This window comes from Sciurus carolinensis, chromosome 5, assembly GCF_902686445.1.
Source record: "Sciurus carolinensis chromosome 5, mSciCar1.2, whole genome shotgun sequence".
NCBI classification, from domain to species: Eukaryota; Metazoa; Chordata; class Mammalia; order Rodentia; family Sciuridae; genus Sciurus; species Sciurus carolinensis.
In genome coordinates, this window is record NC_062217.1 from 152,199,498 (window position 1) to 152,226,371 (window position 26,874).

General features: G+C 34.3%; 1 protein-coding gene and 1 non-coding gene across 4 annotated transcripts in view; both read left to right on the forward strand.

Annotated features, from left to right (window-relative positions):
• The window catches only part of Slk (STE20 like kinase), a 61,156-nt gene that overhangs the window by 11,373 nt on the left and 22,909 nt on the right, over positions 1 to 26,874 (forward strand). For 2 of the 3 annotated variants that reach the window (XM_047553830.1, XM_047553831.1), the window contains exons 2-9: positions 15,605 to 15,769; positions 17,367 to 17,415; positions 17,799 to 17,948; positions 20,736 to 20,808; positions 20,960 to 21,154; positions 21,923 to 22,004; positions 23,749 to 23,877; positions 24,211 to 25,575. In XM_047553830.1, the coding sequence (XP_047409786.1) occupies positions 15,605 to 15,769; positions 17,367 to 17,415; positions 17,799 to 17,948; positions 20,736 to 20,808; positions 20,960 to 21,154; positions 21,923 to 22,004; positions 23,749 to 23,877; positions 24,211 to 25,575 (2,208 nt within the window). The remainder of the gene's footprint in view (positions 1 to 15,604; positions 15,770 to 17,366; positions 17,416 to 17,798; positions 17,949 to 20,735; positions 20,809 to 20,959; positions 21,155 to 21,922; positions 22,005 to 23,748; positions 23,878 to 24,210; positions 25,576 to 26,874) is intronic. The other variant, XM_047553832.1, reaches the window with a different exon arrangement.
• On the forward strand, positions 3,358 to 3,464 carry LOC124986065 (U6 spliceosomal RNA). The gene has a single exon (XR_007108967.1). It is a non-coding gene; the product is annotated as a U6 spliceosomal RNA (small nuclear RNA).

Below are 26,874 nucleotides of genomic sequence, written 5' to 3' on the forward strand. Positions count from 1 at the left end.
TTTCAGTTATTTATAATTCTTGTTTCTTTCACTTACCTAATTGTTCAGATTCATCTTTCCTGAACAATTTAAAATAATCTGACATTGGAAATGTTATTTAGTGAATTATTTTATAGTATATTTTCAGCTTTTAAACTTTCTCTTAAACTTCTTTTGTCAGAAGTTTAAACCTTTAAACTTTCTCAGCTTTCTGTTTTGAACTAGAGTTACTGTTTATATGCTGACAGATTTCTAGATGAGTGAAATGTTACTGTGTTTCCATTTTTTTCTTTGTAAATCTGTTTTAAATTTATTCAGATCTTTTCTCAGTTTAGTAGCAGAAGCAGTTCATTATTTATTTACTTGTTTTGGTACTGAGAATTGAACTCAGGGATGCTTAACTACTGAGGCACATTGCAGCCCACTTTTTAAAAATTTAATTTTATTTTGAAACAAGGTCTTACTAATTTGCTGAGGCTGGCCTTTGACTTGTGATCCTCCAGGCTTAGCCTCCCAGGTAGGTGGGATTAGAGATGTGTGCATCTTCTAGCGTTCATTCTTATTTTACCACAGTGGAGTCTCTATACCAAGGTATACTGCTGTTTGAATATAAGGTGCTGTTGCTGTTATTGTAGGTTTTGCATCTTTTTAATAAAAATGTTAATTTTATGTACTGAGAATCAAGATTGTTTTGGAATTTCAGAACAGATTTTAATGGAAAATACTAACCTGAATTCCAGTGAATAATTTTTTTCTTTCCTAAAGATGAATCATTTTCAGAAGTAGTGTTCTCCATGTCCCCGCTTCCTCCCCGGGGACTGGGAATTAAACCCAGGGGTACTTTACCACTGAGCTACATCCCAGCTTTTTAAAATTTTATGTTTGAGACAGAGTCTTGCAAAATTGTCCAGGCTGACCTCATACTTCTAATCCTTCTACCTAAATTTCCCAGATTGCTCGGATTATAGGGGTGCACCACTGCCCCCCTACTCAAAAGTTGCTACTCCCCCATCTCGGGGATTGAACCTAGGAGTGCTTAACTACTGAGCCACATCCCCAGCCGTTTTTTAATAGTTTATTTTGAGACAGGGTCTTGTTAAGTTGCTTAGGACCTCTCTAAATTGCTGAGGCTGTCTTTGAATTTGCAGTCCTCCTACCTCAGCCTCCTGAGCTGCTGGGATTACCGCCTTGCACCACCACACCCAGCCCAAAAGTAGTTTTTAAGTGGCTAATCTTATCTTAAGGTTATGAAAGAAAGATGTCAAAACCAGGACAGTTGCTTTATATCCCTGTGTTTCTTAGTAGCCTTTTGTTTTTATTTGTAAGGATATAATCACTGAATGTATATATAGAGAATCAAAACAGAATAGTTGTTTCTTGTTCTTGTCATTATTTTATAAGATGGTTAACTTTTCCAGTCTATCAGTTTAACAGATCTCATTACTTCCTATAAATGAGTGCTTAAATATTAGTTAATATGAGTGCTTTTTTTTTTTAAAAGAAAGGAAAGGTATTTGAGTCAATCCTTCCTCTTTCCTTTCAATTTTTAAATATCATGACTTCAAGAGGGTAAACAATGTTAATAAATTTCATTTTTCTTTGTACGTTTGTCTTTTTTACATCTCAGTTTTGGAGAACTACTTTAGAAAACAAGTTATCTTGTTTTACTTCTACATTTAAAGCATATCTATTTATATCCAGGTATGAACTTTATAAAGTCATATAAAATTGTAAAGATCTGTGTTGTGGCTTATTAGTATTCAATGACAAAGTATTTTTACACATTTTTTTTCAGGATATCCTGCCAAAATTTCATAAAGAATGGCTAAGAAACTAATATATCAATTTTGGTTTTTTAAATTATCTTAATAGAATCTTTAGATTTGCTTGCCTCTGTTTCCTAGCCTCTACCCTGATGGATGTGAAGTAATATCTTCCTGATTACTAATAAGGTTGAGCTTCTTTTCATGTTTTTTGGCTATTTGGATTTCCTCTTCTCTGAAATACTTGTTAAAGTCTTTTGAGTTCTCTTTTTATCTTACTGATTTACGGGAATCTTTATAAATTCTGAATATTAACCCTTTGTTATTTATATGATGTACACATTTTCTCTTGATTGTGGTTTTTCCTCTCACTGTTTGTATGTATAGTATCTTTTATTTTTGTATAGACATTTTATGTTTTGATGTGGTCCAATTTGTTAACTATTTTCCACATGATTAATGCTTTTTGTCTTGAGAAATTCTTTCATACCCAAGGGTATGAAGTTGTTCTTCTGTATATAAAGCTTTATAGTGTTGGCATCTATACTAGGTCTGTAATTAAATTGGTGTTGATTTTTGTTTATAGTGTGAGATAGGCATTCAATTTTCATTTTTCTGTGTAGATAGCCATTTGTCCCAATGCCATTTTCTGTAAAGACCATCCTTGTTTTTTTCTGCTTTGCATTGCCTTTATCTTTTATCAGATGTTTATTTGCATATGGCATTTTTCTGCGATATTTTTTTATTTCTTTAGGATAAACTCTTAGAAATCCCATTATTATGTACAACTATAATGTACCAATTAAAAAAATGTAGAAAATTTTTTTCTTAGAAAGAGAACTATTAGGGCAGAAGAAATGATTATTTATCAGTGCTTACTCTGAAATTAATCTAGAGGAGTACAAATTTATTAACTTTTTTCCCTTTATTTTATTTATTTATGTGGTGTTAAAGATTGAACCCAGTGCCTCACATGTGCTAGGCAAGTGCTCTACCACCACAACCCCAGCCCAACTTTTTTTTTATTAAAGAATTTTTCTTTGAGTTGTTGATGGACCTTTGTTTTATTCATTTATTTATATGTGGTGCTGAGACTTGAACCCAGTGCTGCACACATTCAAGGCAAGTGCTCTGCCACTGAGCCACAACCTCAGCTCCTCAGCCCAACTTTTTAAAAAAGTTATTTTTTCTGTTTATTTGTTGTGGTAAAATACATATAACTTACCATCTTAAGAAAAAAATTTTTTTTTTGCAGTGCTGTGGATTTAACCCAGAATAATTACCATCTGGACTCTTTTTAAATGTACTTTTCATTCGTATTAAAAACAGTCATAATGTTATACAACCATACCACCATCCGCTTCTGTGATTTTTCTTATTTTGAAAATCTGAAACTCCCATTGAATGATAATGCCCCATTCCTCCCTCCCCTTACCCCCTGGCTACCACCAATCTACTTTCTGCTCAATTTGATTACTCTAATTACTGCATATGAGTGAAATCAAATAGTATTTATCATTTTGTTACTGGTTTGTTTCACTTAGTGTAATGTCCCTAAGGTTTGTCTGGGTTGAAGCCTAAGTCAGAATTTTCTTCTTTTTTAAGACTGAGTACTGTGCTCGCTTCGGCAGCACATATACTAAAATTGGAACGATACAGAGAAGATTAGCATGGCCCCTGCGCAAGGATGACACGCAAATTCGTGAAGCGTTCCATATTTTTTAATAGAATGAATCAAACAACATTACCCTATGTAAATTTATGATTACACAAATGGTATGCCTTGACTCCATGTACAGAGAAACAACATGTATCGCATTTGTTTACAAAAAAAAAAAAAAAGACTGAGTACTATTCCATTATGTACATGTGCTACATTTTGCTTATTATTCACTTGTTGACCATGGGTTGACTCCACATTTTAGCTATCTACATGGAAACCCTGCTTTCAGTTCTTTAGGGCATATACCCAGAAGTGGAATTGTTGGATCAGATATTGTTTTTAATTTTTTGAGAAACTACTGTACTGTTTTACAGAGTACTGTATATACCATTTGATAGTCTTAATAATTGTGCATAACAGTTACAATTTCTCCACATCCTTGCCAACACTTGTTATTTTATTTTTTTGGTGATATTAGTCATTCTTATGATATCTTATAGTTTTGACTTGCATTTTCCTGATGGTTAACATCTTTTCATGTGCTTATTGGCTACTTGTACATCTTCTTTTGGAGAAATGTTCAAGTCTTTGGCCTATTTTCAAATTGGGTTGACTTTTTGTTGTTGAGTTTGAGGAATTATCTGTATTCTAGATATTATTCTTATCAGGTATCAGATTTTAAATATTTTCTCTCATTCTGTAGATTACTTTTTTACATTGATATTCTCTTTTGCTGTACAAAATTTAAAAACTTTCATGAAGTCCACCGTCTTTTTTATTTTATTGCCCGTGTCATAGTGAAGAAATTATTTCCAAAGCCAGAACTTTGTCTTATGATTTCTTCTAAGAGTTTTATAGTTCTAGGTTTTATGTTTAGGCTTTTGCTCTATTTTGAATTAAGTTTCATATGTGACATTAGATCCAACTTCATTCTTTTCCATGTGTGTACCAGTTTTCCTGGCATGAGTTGTTGAAAAGACTCCTTTCCCCTGTGGATGATCACACTCTTGTCAAAAATCATGACCATATATGCCAGGATTTCTTTCTTGGCTCTCTGTTCCATTCTGTATTTCTGTCTTTGTTGCCAGTACTATACTGTTTTGATTATTACAACTTTATGGTAAGTTTGATTCCTTGAGCTTTGCTCTTCTTAAGATTATTTTCACTATTTGGGGTCACTCGAGATTCCATATGAATTTTAGGATAACTTTTGCTGCATAAATACATCACTGGAATTTTGATAGGGTTTATATTGAATTTGTAGATGGCTTTGGGTAGTTATTGAAATTGTAGCAATATTTTAGCAAATTTTAGCAACACGGGATGTGTTTTTAAAAATATTTTCTTTTTTTAAAAAGTATTTTGGAGGGGAGATTGAAATCTTTATTTTCTATTTATTTATTTTTTTATGTGGTGCTGAGGATTGAGCCCAGTGTCTCAGTGTGTGCGAGACAAGTGCCCTATCACTGAGCTACAGCCCCACACCAATATTTTATTTCTTTTAGCAATGTCTTGTTTTTATTGTTTTTCATCTTGGTTAATTCAGAAGTATTTTATTCAATGCTATTATAAATGGTATTGGTTTCCTTATACTTAAAAACCATGATTTTTCTTGAATTAATTTCTAAAAGTGGTACATCTTTGTCTTATTTTTAAATATCTAAAAAAATTCTCATCTTTTGTGTTCTCAGTTTTTCATCTTTTTTCAACTGTTTTAATCTAGGTAAATTTCCTTAGGTTATCTATCAGTTGTGCTTCTTTCAGCAAATTCATACTATTGAGTCAGCAAGTCCTTGAAGTAAGTGGGAAATCTGTGTGATCTACATAGTACTACTCTGTGTCTTAGTTCTCCCACCTGCAGTCCTCATAGATTTTAGAAAGATTATGCTAGATAGTCTGGGACCATGTAGTATAGTGCAAGAACCTCTAGCTCTGGGGCCAGTTGGACGAGGTTTGAATCCCAACTCTGGCATATATATTGAGATGGCATTAGGTCAGTCATGTCACTCCTGAACTTCATTTCTCTCTTGTAAAAGAAAGAATCTACTGGAAGGAACCATTTTTAGGACTAAGATTATAATCTATGTGAGCTGTGTGTGTATGTGTGTGTATACCCCTCCAGATGTACCCATGCATATTATATGTATGTATTTTCCCTATGATTTATGAATGTTTATAGTACTTTATAGAACATAACTGCCACCGATAATTAACTGTATGTCTTAAGTGATTGTTATAGTTTGGATGTGAGTTGTCCTCCAAAAGCTCAAGTGTGAGACAATGCAGGAAGGTTCAGAGGAAAATCGATTGGGTTGTAAGAATCTTAACCTAGTCAATGATTTAATCCTCTGATAGGGATAACTGAGTGGTAACTGAAGTAGTAGGGTGTGGCTGGAGGAGGTGGGAATTGGGGTGTGGCTTTGGGGGTATATGTTTTATATTTGACAAGTGGAGCCTCTTTCTCTGCTTTCTGATCACCATGTGAACTGCTTCCCTCTGCCATGATGTTCTGCCTCACCTCGAGGCTGGAGGGATGGAACTGGCCTTCTGTAGACTTAAGGCCTCTGAAACTGTGAGCCCTCAAATAAACTTTTCCTCCTCTACAATTGTTCTGGTCAGATCTTTTAGTCACAGCAGGAAAACAGCTGACTAAAACAGTGACGATGAATTTTTTTTTTTTTCCGCATGATCTGGGGATTGAACCTAGGACTTTGTATTTATTAGGTAAGTGCTCCACCATTGAGCTACCAGCCCTGATGAATAATTTTATTCTTATTTAATGTTGACACTTGTTCCATCAAAATCTTACCAAGACTATGAAAAGATCACCAGAATTGGTGTGTAATTTAAAACAGGTAACAACAGTATCAACAGTCTTAAAGTATTTGTTGTTTTCTTTATGCTGTCATCCTTCTTGTTGCTTGAGTCTTTGGAACTTTGGAAATTTCTTATTATCCAAATACATAGTACTACTCTGTGTCTTAGTTCTCCCATCTGCAATCCTCATAGATTTTAGAAAGATTTTGCTAGTTATTAAACTATTATCTTTCAGCTACAAACATACTCTTCTGTTTTCTGCTTTGTGATCCTAGTTCTAAGTCTGCAGATTACATTTTTGCCTTGTCAGCTGCTTTCTTTTAAGTTTCGCAAATAGGGGGCACTAGAGAGAGGCTGCAGAGAGTAGAAGGAAGAAAGGACTTCATACTTAATACTTCATATCCTATTGTTTTCAGAATACTGAAATCTTAAATTTAATGTTCAAAAGCATTAAAATAATCATTGAATTTTATTGATATTTATATACTCATTTATTTCCTCGTTTAGGTCCTAACTTTCCTATTTACATTGAAATCTCTTCCCTTTATGCTCCCATTTCCCCATTTCCTCATTTTTCTTATTATCTTAATTTTTTCCAAAGCACTAATCACTGTATACTGTTTTATTTATTTTCCTATCAAATGTTCATTTTCCATAATTAGCAGCTGAAACAGTGCCTGAAATAGAAGGCATTTAATATTTGTTGAAAGAATGAATCTAGTGGTACATATACACAATGAAATATTACTCAGCCATAAGGAAGAATGAAATTATAGTATTTGCCAGTAAATGGATGGAACTGGAGACTATTGTACTATGTGAAATAAGACAATCCCCCAAAACCAAAGGTGGAATGTTCTCTCTGATATGCGGATGATATCAGAGGTTCACAGAATTGGATTGGGGGGAAGGGAGGGGGCATGGGAATGGGAAAGACGGAGTGAATTGAATATCACTTTTCCTTTCTTATATGAATACATGACCAATGTAACTCCACATCATGTATAAGAATGGGAAGTTATACTCCATGTATGTATGATATGTCAAAATACATTCTGTCATGTATAACAAAAGAACAAATTTAAAAAATTCAAAAAAAGAATGAATTGATTTTAGCAGATCAGCTGTTGACTATACTTCAGTATATTTTTATATCGCATTTTTTTCTTGCTACAGATTTCACTAGTGTGTTTTCTTTTGGTACTGGAATTGAACCCAGGGCACTTAACCACTGAGCCACATCCCCAGCCCTTTTTGTATTTTGTTTAGAGACAGAGAGTTGCTTAGGGCTTCACTAAATTTCAGAGGCTGACTTTGAACTTGAGATCTTCCTGCCTCAGCCTCCTAGGCCGCTGGGATTACAGGTGTGGGCCTACCACACCAAGCTCACTAAGGTGTTTTGTCTTTTTCTTTTTCACAGTTCTGAGCATTGCCATGAATATAGTAAATGATCATGGACTGTAGTTTGGTTTGTTTATTTTGTTATGGTTCAGTGTCCTCATACACTGGACTATTAGGGTTTTACCTCTTATTTTGGTGGGGGGGAAGGATACCTTTTAGTTCTCAACCTTGAGATCAAATCATCCAGATTAACAGAATCAACCCCAGTGATTATTGAAGTGATTGAATTCTTTATCCCTTGTCTTTTTTTAAGGTTCCTTTTGTATTTATTCTATATTTTTTTGACTTTCCCTTTAGATTGACTAATAACTTCTTTGGGACTAAAATCATCTCTATTTCCTTTGCTGATCTTTTAATTTCTGAGAATAATAATAACAATAGTAATAATTATTATTATTTAGTTTTTGGTACTGGGAATGGAATCTAGGTTTTCTACCACTGAACTTCATCCCCAGCCCTTTTTATTTTATATTTTTGAAACACGGTCTTGCCAAGTTGCCAAGGCTAACTTTGAACTTGCAATCCTCCTGCTTTGGCCTCCTGAGTTGCTAGGATTACAATCATGTGCCACAATGCCTGGGTCCAGCTAAGAATTTATCAAAATATATTCTCATTACAAAATTTTACATAGTCTTAGAAAATGTAGCACTCTGGAAAGAAAATACCTGAGGATTTAAAAATTACTCATTACCTAGGACACAATCACTGTTGAAGCAAGAGTAATATAAAGTGGTGTAATTTTCACCCTACTTTTTTCAGAACATAAAACCAGTACAGAAAATTTAGATAAGTTATGCTTTCCTGCAGTCCCCTTTTTATTTATATAAAGTGACCAGGCTGTACTGATGAGTCACAAATGTGAAAACAGTGACTCTGAATGTTCATGACTATTCTTACAAATCTTTTAGTAACAAATTATATTTTTTAAATTTCTATCTGGAATTTATTATTCTTTTATTAATCTTTAGTTATTTAATTAAATTTTTTCTTTTTGTGTTTTTGCTACCAGGGATTGAATCCAGGGGCACTTAACTACTGAGCCATATCCCTAGCCCTTTTTATATTTTATTTAGAGATAGGGTCTGGCTAAATTGCTTAGGGCATCGCTAAATTGCTGAGTCTGGCTTTGAATGTGTGATTCTTTTGCCTCAGTCTCCCAAGTCCCTGGGATTACAGGTGTGTGCCTCTGAACCTGGCTTACTTCATTAAATCTTTCTTTGTAGCTCAGTGGTAGAGCATGTGCTTAGCATATACAAGACCCTGGGTTCTGTCCTCAGAACAATATAAAAAAAGCCAAAGAAACAAAACCGTAAAAAAACTTTTATGTGAAGCATTTTCATGCCTTTACATATTACATAGATGAGACTTAAAATAATTTTTAATCCCTGTTTATATTTGTTTAAAGACTAGTGTTGCATACTAGCAGTGTTTATTTCAGTTTTGATGTTTTTTAATGTCTTTAGAACCACATTCTTATGAGTAATCAAATTTAAGCAATAACTGAATAGGCACTGTTTTTCTTCCTCCCTCCCTCCCTTCCTTTCTCCCTTCCTTCCTTTCTTCCTTCCTTTCTTTCCTCCCTGCCTTCCTCTCTCCCTCCCTGGGGATTGAACTCAGGATATCTCAAAATGCTAAACATGTTTTGCTGAGCTATATCTGTAGCTCCTAAAGGCACTGTACTTTCGAATATAACTTTTATTTATAACATATTAAACCAGATGATACCATTGTCGATTTAACCAGTATATTCAGGGCAGTAGAATAAAGAATCTGTTATTAGAACTTTAGAGATTATCTAATGTTAGTTGCCTTTTTCCCTCCCTCTTCCATTTGTAAGTACAAAACACATCTTTACAGTCTATCAGGACATCTGTAGAAGCATGCAGAAGCAGGATGACTTGCAGCTCCACTCCCAATATTCTTGGTCTCCTGCTAGGGCCTGTATTTTATAGTATTCTCCAAGGACAGGGTCCCTCTGGTTTCTTTCTTCCAAAATTAAATTAAAATGGTAAAGAGAAGGGCTCATCTCTAACTGGTTTATTCCATCTGCCTCAGGGGAGGGTGAGTTCTAATTATTGACTCAATTCTAAATACCTTTCTTAGGGAGACAAACTCAATGCTCTATTTCACCAGTTACAACAGGTTTTTGGTTTTTTTTAAGCATTTCTGAAATTGGGAAAGTTCAAAATGTCTTTTTCCATTTGATACCATTTGTAATTGTTCTTGGACGGGTAGTGATCATGATACAGCAGTCAACCTGTGTGTATTGTGAACTTACATGTACTCCATTCTGTTGTAAACGCTTAATATTTTTTTTTTTTTTTTTTGGGTGCTGGGGATCGAACCCAGGGCCTTGTGGTTACAAGGCAAGCACTCTACCGACTGAGCTATCTCCCCAGCCCCAACACTTAATATTTTAATCAGTGAACTATTTGAGAATCTTTCGAAGAGACAGTGTGAGTCCAGTTGTTCTCTAGAAATGTTCTTTCAGTGCCTGTGGTAAGATCAAGAAAGTATCAGCACTATAACCTATGAAGTAGGATTCAGTGGCTTCCTAGAAAACCCTGGAGACACTGGTATAATGCTCTTAAGCCACATCACCACAGCTTTTATTGACCAGAGGACAATATTGTGTGAGAAAACACAGACATTAGATAGCTGGGAAAAAAAGAAAGTTATTCAGAAGAGTCAAACTTGAATAGGAAGAATTATTTAGCTTTTAAGGTAATAGTTATTCAATAACAGCTTGTTTTTAAATATGTCCAAAATAACCCTTTCAAAAAGTATAATAGAAATTCTAAATGATGAATTGTCATAGTTTAATTACCAGGTTTTTTTTCCCTTAGTGGACTAGGAAATAATAGCTCATTTAAAAAGACATTCTAGATTTGATGACATAGCAGATTAGAATGTTCTTTTAGAGTGGTAAGGAAGTTGTTTTTTTTTATCTGAAGGATATTCCCTGAACCCCAAACTTTAGAATTCTCTTTACCTCTATTTTTTCCCAAAAGAGGTAATAAAATTTAGCAGTAATGTACTTAGTCAAAGTCCATATGCAAGCTGATACCTGCTTTATTTATTTTTTATCATCTCCAAGTTTAGATAATAAAGCTCTCAGAAATTTCTTATATGCTTTTTTTTTAGTACTTTATTACTTCTGAATTCTCTAAAAAGAATGCAAGTCCATTAAAAAATGAAAATAGTATGAGAAATACAGAAAGTCATAAGTGTAGAAACTCCACCATCCTTACCCATGACATATCTCCGACTGTTTCCTATGTAGCCATCCATATGTGAAAATCGATGTGTAATATTTAGGGAAATTTCATACCTTTCATGTTGTTTCCTCTCAGTCATTGATGTGTTGTGGTTACTATTCCATCTTAAGAAATATTAATTGATCAGTTAATTGATTAAAGACTGAGTAATTTTCCATTGTAGAACTGTACTACATGATTTAAGGAGGTTCCTGTTAATGGACGTTTAGACTGATTTCAATTTTTCTAGCATTATTGCTTTGATAATATTTTTATGTACGCATATTTTTATTTTATGAAATTATATCTTTAAGTTCTTAAAAGTGGGATTTGCATATTTATGTATTGAAACATTTGTTATTAACTTTTAAAAGTTTAATATTTTTTTAAGGTAATAATGCTGTTTTGTTGAAGTAATGATAACATATAATACTGAAATGTCTTATAAAACAAGCTAATTAGTATTTTAAGATATGATTCCCAACTTTAAAAAATAATCTCAGCTTCTACCACATATTTGAAACTTTTCATTTGGTGAGAAGTTATTTAACCAACGAAAGAAAATAGAAAAGTTAAACTACTAAGAGCAAAGAAAAATGACCAAATTGATGGAAATACAGGAATACTGGAAAGGGTGTAGGGGAGGCAAAAAATTTACCTCTGCCCTCTGGACCTCAGAATTAAATTGGCATAGATTAGCAGGAGAAAAGCTACAAATTTAATGTAAGTTATATGTGGCAAAGAAAAGGCAAAACCTACATGCTTTTGTATTAGGTTGAACAAAGAAAGAGAGAGTTATAGAAAAGTAAGTAAATTATGTGGAGAGACTAAATGAAAACAAGAATTGTTTTAATAAGGTCTATTTGTACAGAATGTTCTGTGTTATGACTCTCTGAAGAATATTCTGGTACAGAGAGGGCACCTTTCTCAAGGGGTATTTTTTTTTTTTTTATAATCTCTTTTCAGGAAGAGAATGGGAAAATTACATAAGAATTCTCTTCTTGCATCTGTTTTTTTTCAAGTGCTTTTACCTCAAAGTAATCCTTAGAACAAAGTGGATATTGGGGTATTCTTTAAGGATAATGATTAAGGTTAAAAAAAAAAAAAAAGGCTTTGGAAGCAGACTTGGATATAAAAACTGATTTTGCCTTATATTAGCTACATGACCTGGTTCCACAATCTGGCTATTGTGAATTGAGCAGCTATGAACATTGATGTGGCTGTATCTCTGTAGTATGCTGATTTTAAGTCCTTTGGGTATAGGCCAAGGAGTGGGATAGCTGGGTCAAATGGTGTTTCCATTCCAAGCTTTCTGAGGAATCTCCATACTGCTTTCCAGAGTGGCTGCACTAATTTGCAGCCCCACCAGCAATGTATGAGTGTACCTTTTTCCCCACATCCTCTCCAACACCTATTGTTGCTTGTGTTCTTGATAATCGCCATCCTAATTGGGGTGAGATGGAATCTTAGGGTAGTTTTGATTTGCATTTCTCTTATTACTAGAGATGTTGAACATTTTTTCATATGTTTGTTGATTGCTTGTAGATCTTCTGTGAAGTGTCTGTTCGTATCTTTAGCCCATTTGTTGATTGGGTTATTTGTATCCTTTGTGTAGAGTTTTTTGAGTTCTTTATATATCCTGGAAATTAGTGCTCTATCTGAAGTGTGAGTGGCAAAGATTTTCTCCCACTCTGTAGGTTCTCTCTTCGCATTGCTGATAGTTTCCTTTACTGAGAGAAAGCTATTTAGTTTGAATCTGTCCCAGTTATTGATTCTTGCTTTTATTTCTTGTGCTATGGGAGTCCTGTTAAGGAAGTCTGATCCTAGGCCAACATGTTGAAGATTTGGATCTACTTTTTCTTTTATAAGATGCAGGGTCTCTGGTCTGATTTCAAAGTCCTTGATCCATTGTGAGTTGATTTTTGTGCTGGGTGAGAGATAGGGGTTTAGTTTCATTGTGTTGCATATGGATTTCCAGTTTTCCCAGCACCATTTGTTGAAGAGGCTATCTTTTCTCCATTACATGTTTTGGCCCCTTTGTCTAGTATGAGAAAATTGTATTTATTTGGGTTTGTGTCCGTGTCCTCTATTCTGTACCATTGATCTGCCTCTCTATTTTGGTACCAATACCATGCCGTTTTTGTTACTATTGCTTTGTAGTATAGTTGAAGTTCTGGTATTGTGATACCCCCTGTTTCATTCTTCCTGCTAAGGATTGCTTTAGCTATTCTGGGTTTAATCCTTCATTTCAAGGATTTCTGGTTTTTTTTTTTTTCAGTATCTCTAACTCTATTGAAATGATCTTTTGCTTCCTGTATTTGCTCTTTTAAGTGTTGATTGGTGCGATCATTTAATGCCTTCATTTGCTCTTTCATCTCCTCCTTCAATGCCTGCATTTGCTCTTTCATCTCCTTGTTTGCTTCTCTGATTGTTTTAGTTATGTACATTGTGAACTCCCTTTCTGCCATTTCTTCTGCTGTGCTGTCATTGGGTTTTATTGATATACTATCTAGGTTTGTTTGGGACATTTTCTTCCCTTGTTTTCTCATATTGGTCAGATATCAGTGGGACTCTGAGATATTACAGATTTCCTCTATTGGCTTATAGTGTCCCTGTAGATTTCCAGTATATCACCTCCCGGCCTTCAGTAGCCTGGAAGTCTTAGAGGAACTTGATAATGCAGTGCTTCTGAAGAAAACTGCCCCTAGCCCGCTACTGGGTCCAGGGCTTGGGGCTGGTTCTGTGTGGAAATCCTCTCACTGGGCAGTCTTGCTCCTAGAAGCTGGATATAGACAGGGCCTGCCCCCGCCTGAGGGAGCCAGGCTGCTCAGGGAAAGCCTCTCCCTGACCTGCCTTGGTCCCAGAAGCAGCCTGCGGGCCGGGGCCCTCTGCTGGGTTCAGGGCTTGGGGTTGGCTCTGTAGGAAAAGCTCTCACTGGGCGGGCCTGCTCCTAGAAGCTGGCTGTGGATGGAGCCTGCCACCGGAGAGAGCAGGGCTGCTTGGGGAAGACTCCTGCTGCCCTGCCCTGCTCCAAGAGGCCTGCCGCCCGGCTGAGATTCATCCAGTGGGAGAGATTCACCCCTCGGCTCTATGTTGGTCCGAGTCTCTCAATACCTCCCCTTCTTGAATCCTGAGTTCTGGAGCGACGGGAGTCACCCCCTAGTCCACCATCTTGGATCTCCCCTAAAGCATGTTATTTAAAGCGCTAACTCTTGTGGATATAAAGCACTTAGCACTATGCATAAGAAGTTGTAGTTACTATTTATCTTTTAAAAATAGTATGTCAAGTGAATGAGAAGACAAGCCACATGTGGGGGAAAACTCTTTTTGAAGCACATATGAAATAAAGGAATGTTATTCAGAATATACAAAGAACTCTTCAAACTCAACAATAAATTGGGGTTGGCAGTGTGACTCAGTGGTAAAGTGCATGCCTGGCCCGGGGTTCAAATGCCTAAGTACCAAACAAACAAACAGACAGACAAAAACAGTAAATTGACCATAGTGGTGCATGCCTATGATCCCAACTACTCTGGAGGCTGAGACAGGTGTATCACAAATTTGAGGCTAGCCCTGGCTAGATCCTGTCTCAAAATAAAATTTAAAAAAGAACTGTGGATGAAGCTCAGTGGTAGAGCATTTGCCTCGCATGTGCCAGACCCTGGGTTCAGTCCCCAGCACTGAAAACCAGAACAGAACAAAACAAAGAAAGGGGGAAACAAACAAACAAAAAAACCTCAACAATAAGGAAATGAGCAACCCAATTTTAAAAATGGGCAAAAGATTTGGGCACATACCTCACCAAAGAAGATAAACACATGGCTAATAAACTTATGAAAAGATGCTCCACATCATATATCCTTAGGGAATTGCAAATTGAAACCATAGAATACCAAATGCTGATGATGATTTGCAGCAAACATAATTCTCATTCATTGCTGCAAAATGATATAGCCACTTTGTAAGTTTCTTACAAAACTAAACAAACCATGGAATCCAACACTTAACACTCTTTGGTATGTACCCAAATTAGTTGAAAACTTATGTCCACACAGTAACCTGCACATGCATGTTTATAGCAACTTTATTCATATTTGCCAAAACTTGGTAATAATCAACATGTCCCTTATCAGGTGAATGGGCAAATAAACCGGTGGAATATAATTGAGTACTAAAAAAAAAAAAAAAAAAAAAAAAAAAAAAGATCTTTCAAGCCCTGAAAAGACCTGGAGGAACTTCACATAATCCTAAGCGAAAGAAGTCAATCTGAAAGGTCTACAGACTGAAAGATTCCAACATATGACAAAGGCAAAGCTAAAAAGACAATAAAAAGATCAGTGACTGCCAGAAGTTGGCGGGGGGAAGGGAAAAGAGAATGACCAGAGGATTTTTAGGACACACTAAAACTTTTTTGTTATATTATACATGCCAATTGTACATTTGTTGAAAGTAATAGAATGAGCAGCACTGAGTGAACCCTAATGTAAACTATGGGCTTGAAGTGATAATGATGTGTTAATGTAGGTTTATCAGTTGTAGCACATTTATCACCTTGGTGCAGACTTGCTAGTGGGGGAGGTTTTGTGTGGGTGGGGAGGAAGCAAGGGGTATAAAGGAATTCTGTTTTCTACTAAGTTTTGCTGTGAAGCTGACACTGCTCTAAAATAAATAAATTTTAACAAGTATGCATATGTAGGGTGACACTCTGGTACTTTCATTTTTAGGCACAGAATAAAGAGACCAATGTTTTAGCGGCTGCAAAGGTGATTGACACCAAATCTGAAGAAGAACTTGAAGATTATATGGTTGAAATTGATATATTAGCATCTTGTGATCACCCAAACATAGTCAAGCTTCTAGATGCTTTCTATTATGAAAACAATCTTTGGGTAAGTGTTTCCTGTTGATCTGTGGAAAAGCTAACATGAGATAATTGTCCTAAAGAGGGTGTAAAAAATCTATTTTATATAGTATCTCTTTTATTTTGTTACTAATATAACTTGATTGAGAATTGATCTGTGCAAGTCATTTACAACATAATTACCCTCAGCTTCAACAGGTATTCAGATTTAAGTTTTCCATTATATCAGTTTCATCCTGATTGTTTGACATTGGATCCAGGTAAAAAACTTGGTTAAGAATATTGAATTTTCCAAAGTATGAAATTAGATGTCCTTATTTATAGTTTGAGTATTTATTTAAAATTTAAGTTTTCTTTGTTTTCTGGAAGTTGTTTATAAATTTTTATCCTCAAGTTTTTGCAAATTATATAGTAAAGTATAAAATTATTGTGTTAAATATCTTAACATATTACCAGGCTCAACTTCAGTGCATTATATAGTGGCTGAGGTTGTAGGTATAAATTTTGTTCGTTTTTAAGAAAATAGGCACAGATACAAAAGCAAAATGTTAATATTCATTATGATAACTAGTCAGTCACTTGTTCTGTACTAACAGTTTAATCAAGAGAGCTTTTTAAAATGGAGTTTTAGCTTTTCTCTTTGATGAAAGAAGCAAAGTGTTAGGAGGGAAGAATAAGCAACATAAAGAATACTTGACTGGAAATCAAAAGACTTTTACACACACACAAACACAAACGTGTGCAATGTGCCTGCCCACACATTTTTTGGGAACTGTGGATTGAATCAGGGAACACTGAGCTACATTCCAGCCCCCATCTCAGGTCCCCCCCCCCCTTTTAAAAAAATTTTTGAAATAGAGTTTTACTGTGGCTTAGGACCTCTCTGAGTTGCTGAGGCTGTCTTTGAACTTGTGATCCTGCTGTCTCAGCCTTGGGAGTCTCTGGGATTACATGCATATACGCCACCATGTCCTGCAGAAGACTTATATTTTTTGATCCTACTCTTGCCAGTTAGAAGCTTGGATAAATCACTTAACCTTTATGAATCTGTTTACTCTCTAGAGGATGAATAATGATATACCTTCTAATTTATTTTTGGCATAATATAATGACATTGTGAATAATTATAATTGGCAAACACCTGGAAAAATAAAGTATCATAGTAAAAAAAGGTAGAGACTTCTTTGCATTTATGTATTTTTCTATGTTTTAAGCTGAGAGAAGCCTGTATGTGTATTTTTATGATTTATTCTTAATAAAGAATGGAGGTATTTGATTACTTAAATCCACAATAGTTACTTTAACATGGGAGTAATAAACCTTTCCATGATGAAAAAAGTGGACATTTAATAGAATAAAAACTGTGTACCTGGTAATTTTAGAGAAGCAGGTACACTAAAAATGGTCATTAACAAAAACTCACATGCTTTCATAATGTGTTTTCTTAAATGTATATCACTTAAAACTTGTAATTCTTTTGACAAAGAAAATCTTCATGTTTAGCATAATATTGTTTCTATAACCCAGATTATTTGGTAACTATTCCTTTACTTTTTTGCTGAATTGAAGAATAAATTCTGAAACTCAATGTAGTTTTAGACACATGCTTTTTTATTTGCATGCAGATCCTCATTGAATTTTGTGCAGGTGGAGCAGTAGATGCTGTGATGCTTGGTAAATACCTTTTTATTCTTTATGTTTGCATCTTAAATTATACTTAAGAATAAAAGGATTTCAACCATTTATATATATGTATGTGTAATATAATTGTTGAGTGAAGTTCAGTAAATTAATAAATTAATTATTTTTATATTCTTGGATAATTGTAGTTTTAAAATGAAATATTGAGTATAATATATCATGAAAGTAATCTTTGTAGATATTTAGTTCTTGTAAAATAAATTTACTCTATATGATTTTTGACAAGTTCACAGTGACGGTATACACCAAAAGGTATATAGCTCACTGGTATGTTTTCATTGTATAAAAATGGAGATTTTTAAAATAAAAAAGAAATTTTTTTTTTTTTTTTTTTTTTTTTTTTTTACTTTCTGTAGAACTTGAGAGACCATTAACTGAATCCCAAATACAAGTAGTTTGTAAGCAGACTTTAGAGGCATTGAACTACTTACATGATAATAAAATCATCCATAGAGATCTAAAAGCTGGCAACATTCTTTTTACCTTAGATGGAGATATTAAATTGGGTAAGTTATTCACTTAAATAAAACATATGAATTTGTGTTCTGAAATTTACACTGTATGTTTCTTAACTTTTTTTTTTTAATTTACTACTCAAATAGGTAAAATATGGAGAATTACTCCTTACTAGCTTTTTAAAATACTTCCTTGGATAAATATACTTTAGCTCCCAGAATTCCTATAGGCTTTTAATATAACACTTTTAAAAAAAGAAAGAAAAGCTAGTTTTTTATTTTGAAAAGGGCAAACTTTTAAAAGACTGGTTAATTTTTTTTCCCTTAAGTTTTTGTGAATAGATTTAATACCTGTAAACATTTTACATTTAGAATATAATATTATATAGTATAGTACCACTAACTCAGTTTTATCTTTATTTCCAAAACTTAAATCTAGCAGGTTTCTTTTTTCCGTGTTTAGTTTTATACTCTTTTTTATTAATATGGTACCTTGGATAAACTAACAAAGTAACATTGGGTTTGAAAAGGATACCTCTAAAGTAATGTAAGTACCAGTATTTTAATTTTGTTTTTCTACACTGAAAGAATAAGTGATGAACTTTGTAAGAATTAGATGTAGATTTTAGATTGGGGATTATTTCATCTATATAAATTCAAATGGAAGATACAGCCTACTATAAGTATACTCAAGATATGAAATTGTAAAAATAAAATCTAGTGATGGAGTCTGAATTTGCGCATTTTGAAAAGGACAAAATACATGGAACAGCCATGTTAATGCCAGTGGTTATAACTATTTTACTTTGTCATGACATCTATACAGGTAGTATAACTAATTTGTTTCCTTTTTATTGTGACATAAATACAGATAAAGAAAACCACACAAAAAACTATATAACTTAGTGACTTTGTAGCTTTGTAGGCAAGAGTTTTTTTGAAATCATCATCTATGTAAAACAACATTAAACTTTGTCAGACATCCCAGAAGTTCTTTTGTTTGCCCATCTCAGTCACTGTCCCTCCCCCCTCTACACTTTGTCCTACTTTTATAGCAATGACTTCCTTGCATTTCTTAATGGCACAGTCACCATTGTCCATCTCTAGACATTAAAGTTTAAACTTACCCATATATAAATTTTTCTTTTTAAGTCTCCTTTAATTTGCAGAATCTCCTATATCTCTTTCTTTGTTTTTCTTTTGGTACAAGGGTTTGAACTCAGGGGAACTTAACCACTAAGACACATCTCCAGCCCTTTTTTGTATTTTATTTAGACACAGTGTCTCACTGAGTTGCCTAGAGCCTCCCTAAGTTGCTGAGGCAGGCTTTGAACTCATGATCCTTCTACCTCAGCTTCCTGAGCTGCTGGGATTATAGGCATGCACCACTGCACTCGGCTTACATCTCTTTCTTGACATGATGGTGTGCATTCTTATGGAGGCAATAATGTCACCATCAAGGTAGCAATAATTGGTTAATGGGGGGGGCAAAGTATCTTAGACATTATAGTGGTTTGTTACCTAATTTTTAAAAAAGATATTGTTTTAATTAGTTATACATGAGAGTAGAATGCACTTTAATACATTGTATATAATGGAGTATGATTTCTCATTCTGCTGGTTAAACATGATGTAGAATCCCCCTGGTCATATGGTTATATATGTACATGGGGTATAGTGGTTTTTGATTCCCTCAAAGATCCAGATCTATATATACATGTATATATAGTGTGTGTGTGGATTAAATTGTTATGGGGACAGGGAAGATTAGGAAAATTTATCTTAAAAGGGTCCTTAAGTGGAATGATGGAATGATAATGAAAGCAAGGTGGAAAACACTGATTCATGGGACCTGGGCTGTTTGACCTATAGCATTTCCCTCCAACTACATGTTGCTGATTGCATTTTAATGACGATTTCAGTAATTTCCTTTCTATATGTCCTTCAAATTGGTAACTGAATCCAAAGTCTTGATGAGTCTCAAGTCTTACCTTTAGATAAAACATATAGATGGTTTTGCATTATTTCATCAAGAGACACCCAATTTTTGCCTTTTGTTCTTTTCTGATGTTAGCAGCTATTGATGTTTAGATGCTTCATACCCTAGATTTCTTCTTTGATTGGGGTGGAAAAATTAATTCTGTCATTTTTTTAATAAGAGGACAGTTCTCTTTAACTATTTGGCTATTTAGAACTATAGTTCATATAGAAAAGATAGGAAAAATGCTTTATTCTTTTTTTAAATAAAATTTAGTTTTCAAAACAATGAATTGGTTCTTTAGCAGTTATCTGAGCTCTGAGATGAAAAGGTGGAGTTGACAACTGATAAAACTGTAATGTTGCTGTTTTCTATATTTTAAGTCAGAAAACACAAGGTTTCCAGTTTTTTTCTGATATAGTTTTTTTTTTTTAATGAGGAAGTTGGCAAATCATAATGCTATCCTTTTAGGCTCCTTTGGTAGATTTCTATTTTTTACACCATAGGAAAAAAAGTTGATTTAATTGCATCCTGTAGCACTAGTTGGTGTTTGTTTTGAAGTACATAAACTCTTCTATTTTGAAATTACTGTTTTTCATTTGCAATTTTGAAGAATTTATCATCTGAAGATGTGTGAAGATGGTGGTATTAAGTGTGTTAAGGATGGAAACGTTGGCAGTGCTTTTGGAAAGTGGTACTGTGTAGTCAAGATTAGAGTTTTTAAAATTTCTATTTTATTTACCCTTTAATAAGAATGCCCTTATTTACTCTAGGAATGTTCCCCTTCCCTGCCCCATTGAATATAGTTAACTATGCCTAAAAGCTATCATTAATGCTAATGTATGCTTATTTTTTTCAAGCGGATTTTGGAGTATCAGCTAAAAACACAAGGACAATTCAAAGAAGGGATTCTTTTATTGGCACACCATATTGGTAGGTATTTTTTATGAATTTACAGTATTAGTTATGTCAACAGTTATTATTCAGTAATAATATCAGATAATAATCATTATACCATGTGTGTGGTTCGCAATAATGATTCTTAAGTTAAACATCCTAACTTTCAAATTCTCTGTCTTCATAGGATGGCTCCTGAAGTAGTCATGTGTGAGACGTCGAAGGACAGGCCCTATGACTACAAAGCTGATGTTTGGTCCCTGGGTATCACTTTAATAGAAATGGCTGAGATAGAACCACCTCATCATGAATTAAATCCAATGCGAGTGCTGCTAAAAATAGCAAAATCTGAACCTCCTACATTAGCACAGCCATCACGATGGTAAATTATTCTAAACAAAACTTTTTAGGAAGCAAAACTTAACATTTCATTTTTCTAATATTCCAAGGGTATTTAAGTTTGGGAATGTGGTATAAAAACTACATGAATCAGAAAATTGATTTTGGTTATATTTTCAAGACTTAATGACTATACAAAAAATTATATCAGCTAGGTATGGTGGCACACACCTGTAATTCAAGCAGCAGCTCAAAAGGCTGAGGCAGGAGGATCACAAGTTCAAAGCCAGCCTCAGCAACTTAGCAAGGCCCTGAGCAACTTAGTGTCAAAATCAAAAATGAAAAAAGCCTGGGAATATGGCTCAGCAGTTGAGCCCCCTAGGTTCAATCCTAGTACCAAAAAAAAAAAACCAAAAAATTATATCTGACTTTTCCCATGTATTTGAAAATCTGAGTGAGTTCTGCATGAAAAGGGTATTTTCTGTGGTGTGAGAAAGTAATGTGTATATGTGGTTGATACATACTTTTAAAATATAGTATAATAGGATAATTTTTGAGATTTTTTTGCATACTTATGAATATATGACTAACTCAGTGATCAACTATGTACCTCCTTATATATTTATGTCTAATATGTATTTACAGAAGAATAAGTTTTATAAAATCTTATACTCATTAGCTAGTTTTCTTCATGGTAAATGAATAAGATTAAATACATCATTAAACTTAAGTATAGTTTATTAAAGAATTTTGTTTGATTTTAATAACAAGAAAGTAAATAGAATGTCATTGTTAAAATTTTGTTTTGAAGGTCTTCAAATTTTAAGGATTTTCTAAAGAAATGCTTGGAAAAGAATGTGGATGCCAGGTGGACTACATCTCAACTACTGCAGGTAAAATAGGGATAGTATGATAATAGCAAGTCATTGTTTTAACATCTTTTCAAAATAATACGATTTCAGATTTATTTATTGCATCTTCTTTCCACTTGAGTTTCTCTGTGGAAAGCTGAAATATATGGTTATAGTAGTCAACATTTGCTTTTTACAAACATGCTGCCTTTACTAAGAGAAATTCAGCTTATAAGCCATTTCTGTTGTGCTTTTTGATTCTGTTTAATTATGTTCTTTTCCTTTTGTTAGTTATTTCCATTTATATCTCTCTAATTACTAGAAGGCAAGCTCCTCATGGACAGGGACCCTGAACTAATTAATTTTTATTGCCAATTATTGTGAAAGTGTTCAGTAGTAAATATTGTTGACTTTTAAGAAATGGTGTTTAAGTGATCAGGTAATTTAATTTTGGTTAGTAGGACCTGCTTGTAATATTTGAAATAGAAATTTGTCAAATAATTAATATTGTAGATAGACAAACAGAATAACAAATCCATTAGAATGAATTGTGTAACTCCTACATTGTACTATATTAGGCCAACCTATTTATCTGGGGGTTGGGAGGAAAGCAGGAAAAAATTGCCTTGCTGTATGGAACAAGTATATCCCTCAATGTACACATTCTAGTATTATTTTACTACTCCTGCATTTGAAAGTTTTAGTCTATGAGAGGCACTGTTAAGTGTTGAGTATACAAAGATGAATAAAATGTTTTCTTACTTTTAAGAATATTAGAACCATCTCAAAAACATAATAGGTAATTATAGATACTTTGAATGGAACTAAAAAGCTTTTTGTAGTTTTATTATTATTATTATTGAGGCTTTTTTGAACCCTGGACCTTGCGCACATTAGGCGAGTGCTCTTTCACAGTGATATATCTCTAGTCCTTTTTATTTTGAGACAGAGTATCACTAAGTTGTTCAGGCTGACTTTGACCTTGTGATTCTCTTATCTCAGCTGGGATTATAGGCGTGTACCACCACACCCAGCTTTATTGAGGATTTGATAGAATTTATGTAGCTATTGCTTTTTTAAGAATGGAGTTGTACTAACTTGAAACTTGCTTTAAATTTTAATTTAAAAATTTTATTAAGAAAATTTTAAGTATACAGAAAAGATTATGTTTCTAATACCCAGATATAACAGGCCTTAGCATTTTTGATAAAAATTACTTCAAATTTTTTTTTGGTACCAGGAGTTGAACCCAGGGGCACTTAACCACTGAGCCACATCCACAGCCCTTTTTAATTTTTATTTTGAGATAGGGTCTTGCTAAGTTCCTGAGGCTAACTTTGAGCTTGCAATCTTCCTACCTTAGGCCTTCTCAGGTGCTAGGATTATAGGTGAGTGCCTGACCTAACTCAGATTCTTTGGGGAAAAAAAAAATCCAGTTGCAGGCAGTCCTTTCTTTTGGTCAACCTTCTCCCCTTCTTTCTTTTTTTAAAATTTGTTTTGTAGTTGTAGATGGACAGAATGCCTTTATTTGTTTATTTTTATGTGGTGCTAAGGATCGAACCCAGTGCCTCACACATACTAGGCAAGTGCTGTGTCACTGAGCTACAGCCCCAGGGCACCCTTCTTACTTTTCTAAATGTAATATTTTCTGAAGTTGTTTATGTTTTTCCTACCCATATTTTATATTTTTACCCTGTTAGCGTGTGTGTGTTTTGTGTGTTTGAAACTTGCTCTACAGGCACGTATTTCAGTTGTTATTGAATATGCTCTTTTTAATGCTCAACAGCATCCCTTTGTTACTGTTGATTCCAACAAACCAATCCGAGAATTGATAGCAGAGGCAAAGGCTGAAGTAACAGAAGAAGTTGAAGATGGCAAAGAGGAAGATGATGATGAGGAAACAGAAAATTCTCTGGTCAGTATTTAGAAAGGAAATTTTATTTAGTTAGTTTTTAGAGTTGAACTTTGAGGTGGGGAGTTGTACCTATATTTAAGGAATAACTTATGGGTGGCAGTACAAAATCTTTAATTTTAAAAGGGAAGTTAATAATGACTTCTTGCTTTTTATTTTTCTCATATTTATTATTGAAAACTGTTAATTCCTTAAATTATTTTTATAACTTCAGTAACTTCTATTGAATATAGACATTTTTTGAATATAGATATTAAACCATTGTTATGTATAAACATTGTTTTGATCACCATATTGAGTCCTATTTTAATTAAAAACGTATGAAATCTTTTTTAGCCAATACCTGCAAGTAAGCGTGCCTCCTCTGACCTTAGTATTGCCAGTTCAGAAGAAGATAAACTTTCACAAAATGCTTGCATTTTGGAGTCTGTCTCAGAAAAAACAGAACGCATTTCTTCTGGGGATAATTTTAGCAGCAAAGTTCTTAATGAAAAACCCATTACTGATGAACCTGAAAACGCTGTGGAGGGTACTAATGAGGATACAGATGATGCTCATTTAGAAGCTGTGTCTGAATACCATGATAGACCAACAGTAATCCAGGAGAATGGGAGAGAGGAGAAGAGACTCAAGCTTGAAAATCTGCCTGACACAGAAGACCATGAAACTGTGGGCATTAATTCAGTCAATGAAGGAGAAGAGAATAATGTAACAATAACTGTAGAAACAAATAATAAACATAATTTGCAACCTGAGGAAGAAAAGGATCAGGATAAGCAACAGACACTTGAAAATAAACTTATAAAATCTGAAGAAATGAGAGATTCTACTATTCAGACAGTTGATTTAGTTTCTCAGGAGACTGGAGAAAAAGAGGCAGATATTCAGGCAGTTGACAATGAAGTTGGGCTTACAAAGGAAGATACCCTAGAGAAATTGGAAAAAGGTGACAGAACTCAAAAAGATATGATCAATGATAGAAGCAATGTGGTAGGGACAAATGAGGCAATAGATGTTGCTGAGAAGGCAGTTGAAAACAATATTGGGGATGCTCAGACTAATGATGGGAAAGAAGTGGTTGAAGTAGCTCCAAAATTAATAAGTAAGCCCATGGAAGATCCTGAGGTTTGTGGTACTAAGGAAGTTCTTCCTACTAAAGAAATAGTTGAGACTAAAAAGATAGATGAAAGATCTGTAGAAGTTAAAAGTGAAGAACAACTAATCACCCATTCAGAGAACATGCTGGAGACCAGTGGAGAACTAGGAACAAATGAAGTTGAGGAAGTTACTGAGTTAAGTGGCACTGAAGAAATAGAGGTCAGAAGTGCAGTGATTGATACTGAACAAAAGGCTATAGGAAGTGAAACGCAGGAAGCCACTGCTCAGATAGATACAGAGAAGAAAGAAATTCCATGTGAAGTGCCAATTAAAATAGAACCTCAAGTTCCTGCAACTTCACAACCCAGTGAACCTCAGCCTGTTTCAATACCCAGTATTAATATCAACTCTGAAGAAAATAAAGGAGAAATAGGTGCTTTATCAAAAACTGAAAACATACTGCTACCAGAATCTGAGAATCAGAAAGAAAATGATACTGATTCAGGCACTGGTTCCACTGCTGATAATAGCAGCATTGACTTGAATTTATCCATCTCTAGCTTCCTAAGTAAAACTAAAGACAGTGGGTCAATATCTTTACAAGTAAGTACATGTGGGTCCTTTGTTGGGTTTTTCTTTGTCATTTGGCAATTTTAGTTTATCGATGTTATGCAAATAAAACAGCATTAAATCAGTGTTATATTTAACCTTCTGAGTTCTTTTTTGGTTATTATGGCAGTCAAAAAGAACCAAGAAAAGAGATTTTGGGTGTATTCTTTCAGTTTTTTCTTAGAACCTACTTGTTTTTGTACATATAATGTAGATAACAGCATATAGTTGCTTAGTTTGATTTACATTCTTTTATTGCACATAATCTAGGTGCAATTTGGGGAATGATGACTAATATATGAAAGAACTGAGAAATTGAAAGGATGATCTGTTTTTTTTTTTTTTTTTGGATGATCTGTTTTTAAGCACATTTAGAATGTAAACAGTCCTCTACTTACCATTGGCTCATACAGATGATCACTCTTGCATCCTTATAGCCATTGCTACTGCCTGATGAGAACCATTGTGGGGAAAACAGACAAAAACTAAAACCCAGAACACTTGGAGATTTTTAAAAATTCTGAAAACTTTTTAATTTTAATTTTTTGGGGTGGGGGAACATTTGGAACTTTTAGAGCATAATTCTTAAATCTTTAGTGTGCTTAGGTGTTACCAGGGGAGCTATATGGGAGGGTTCTGATAATCATTATTTGTATCAAAGGATCCTGTGGGATTCCAATAGAGACACTTTGGAAAATACTTAAGGGATTTTGGGTTGATAAATAAGAGGAGATTGACAAGCATAAGCCACCTAGGAAAATTGACCTTAGGGACAGAACTCCACAGAATGACTAATCGGCATACTTGTCTACTCCAAAGTGTTACGTGGCCTGGATTGTCTTCTTTTTTTTCCTCTTCAAGTTTACTTTGTTTTGCCAACTGAAATTCCACCAATCCAAAATTCATTCACCGACCTAATAGCCTCTTTTAAAAATACAAATGCTTCTATGAGAAATATGGAGATAATAATTGTAGGTACTTTAGCAGGAACTGAAGAAAAGTGAAAGTTGGAGGTTAAGGGAGGCAGATAAGCTTTTTGGAACATGCCAAGTGTTTGATTTTAGGGGGTGTCTGGGGAGGCTACTGTATAGTCCAGGGCTAGGGAGAGAAGCATGAAGATAGGGGTACCTGGAGGATGAAAGGGTAAGAGAGTTTTCAGAAAGATGATCAAAAGGTGCCGGAGGCAAACTATAAAATTCAAATGCATTTGAGTTTAGTGTTTTCACTTTTGCGTTCTCTACTCTAACCTGTCTCCATATCGAAACTAAGTGTGTTCTTTATACATTAGTTTAC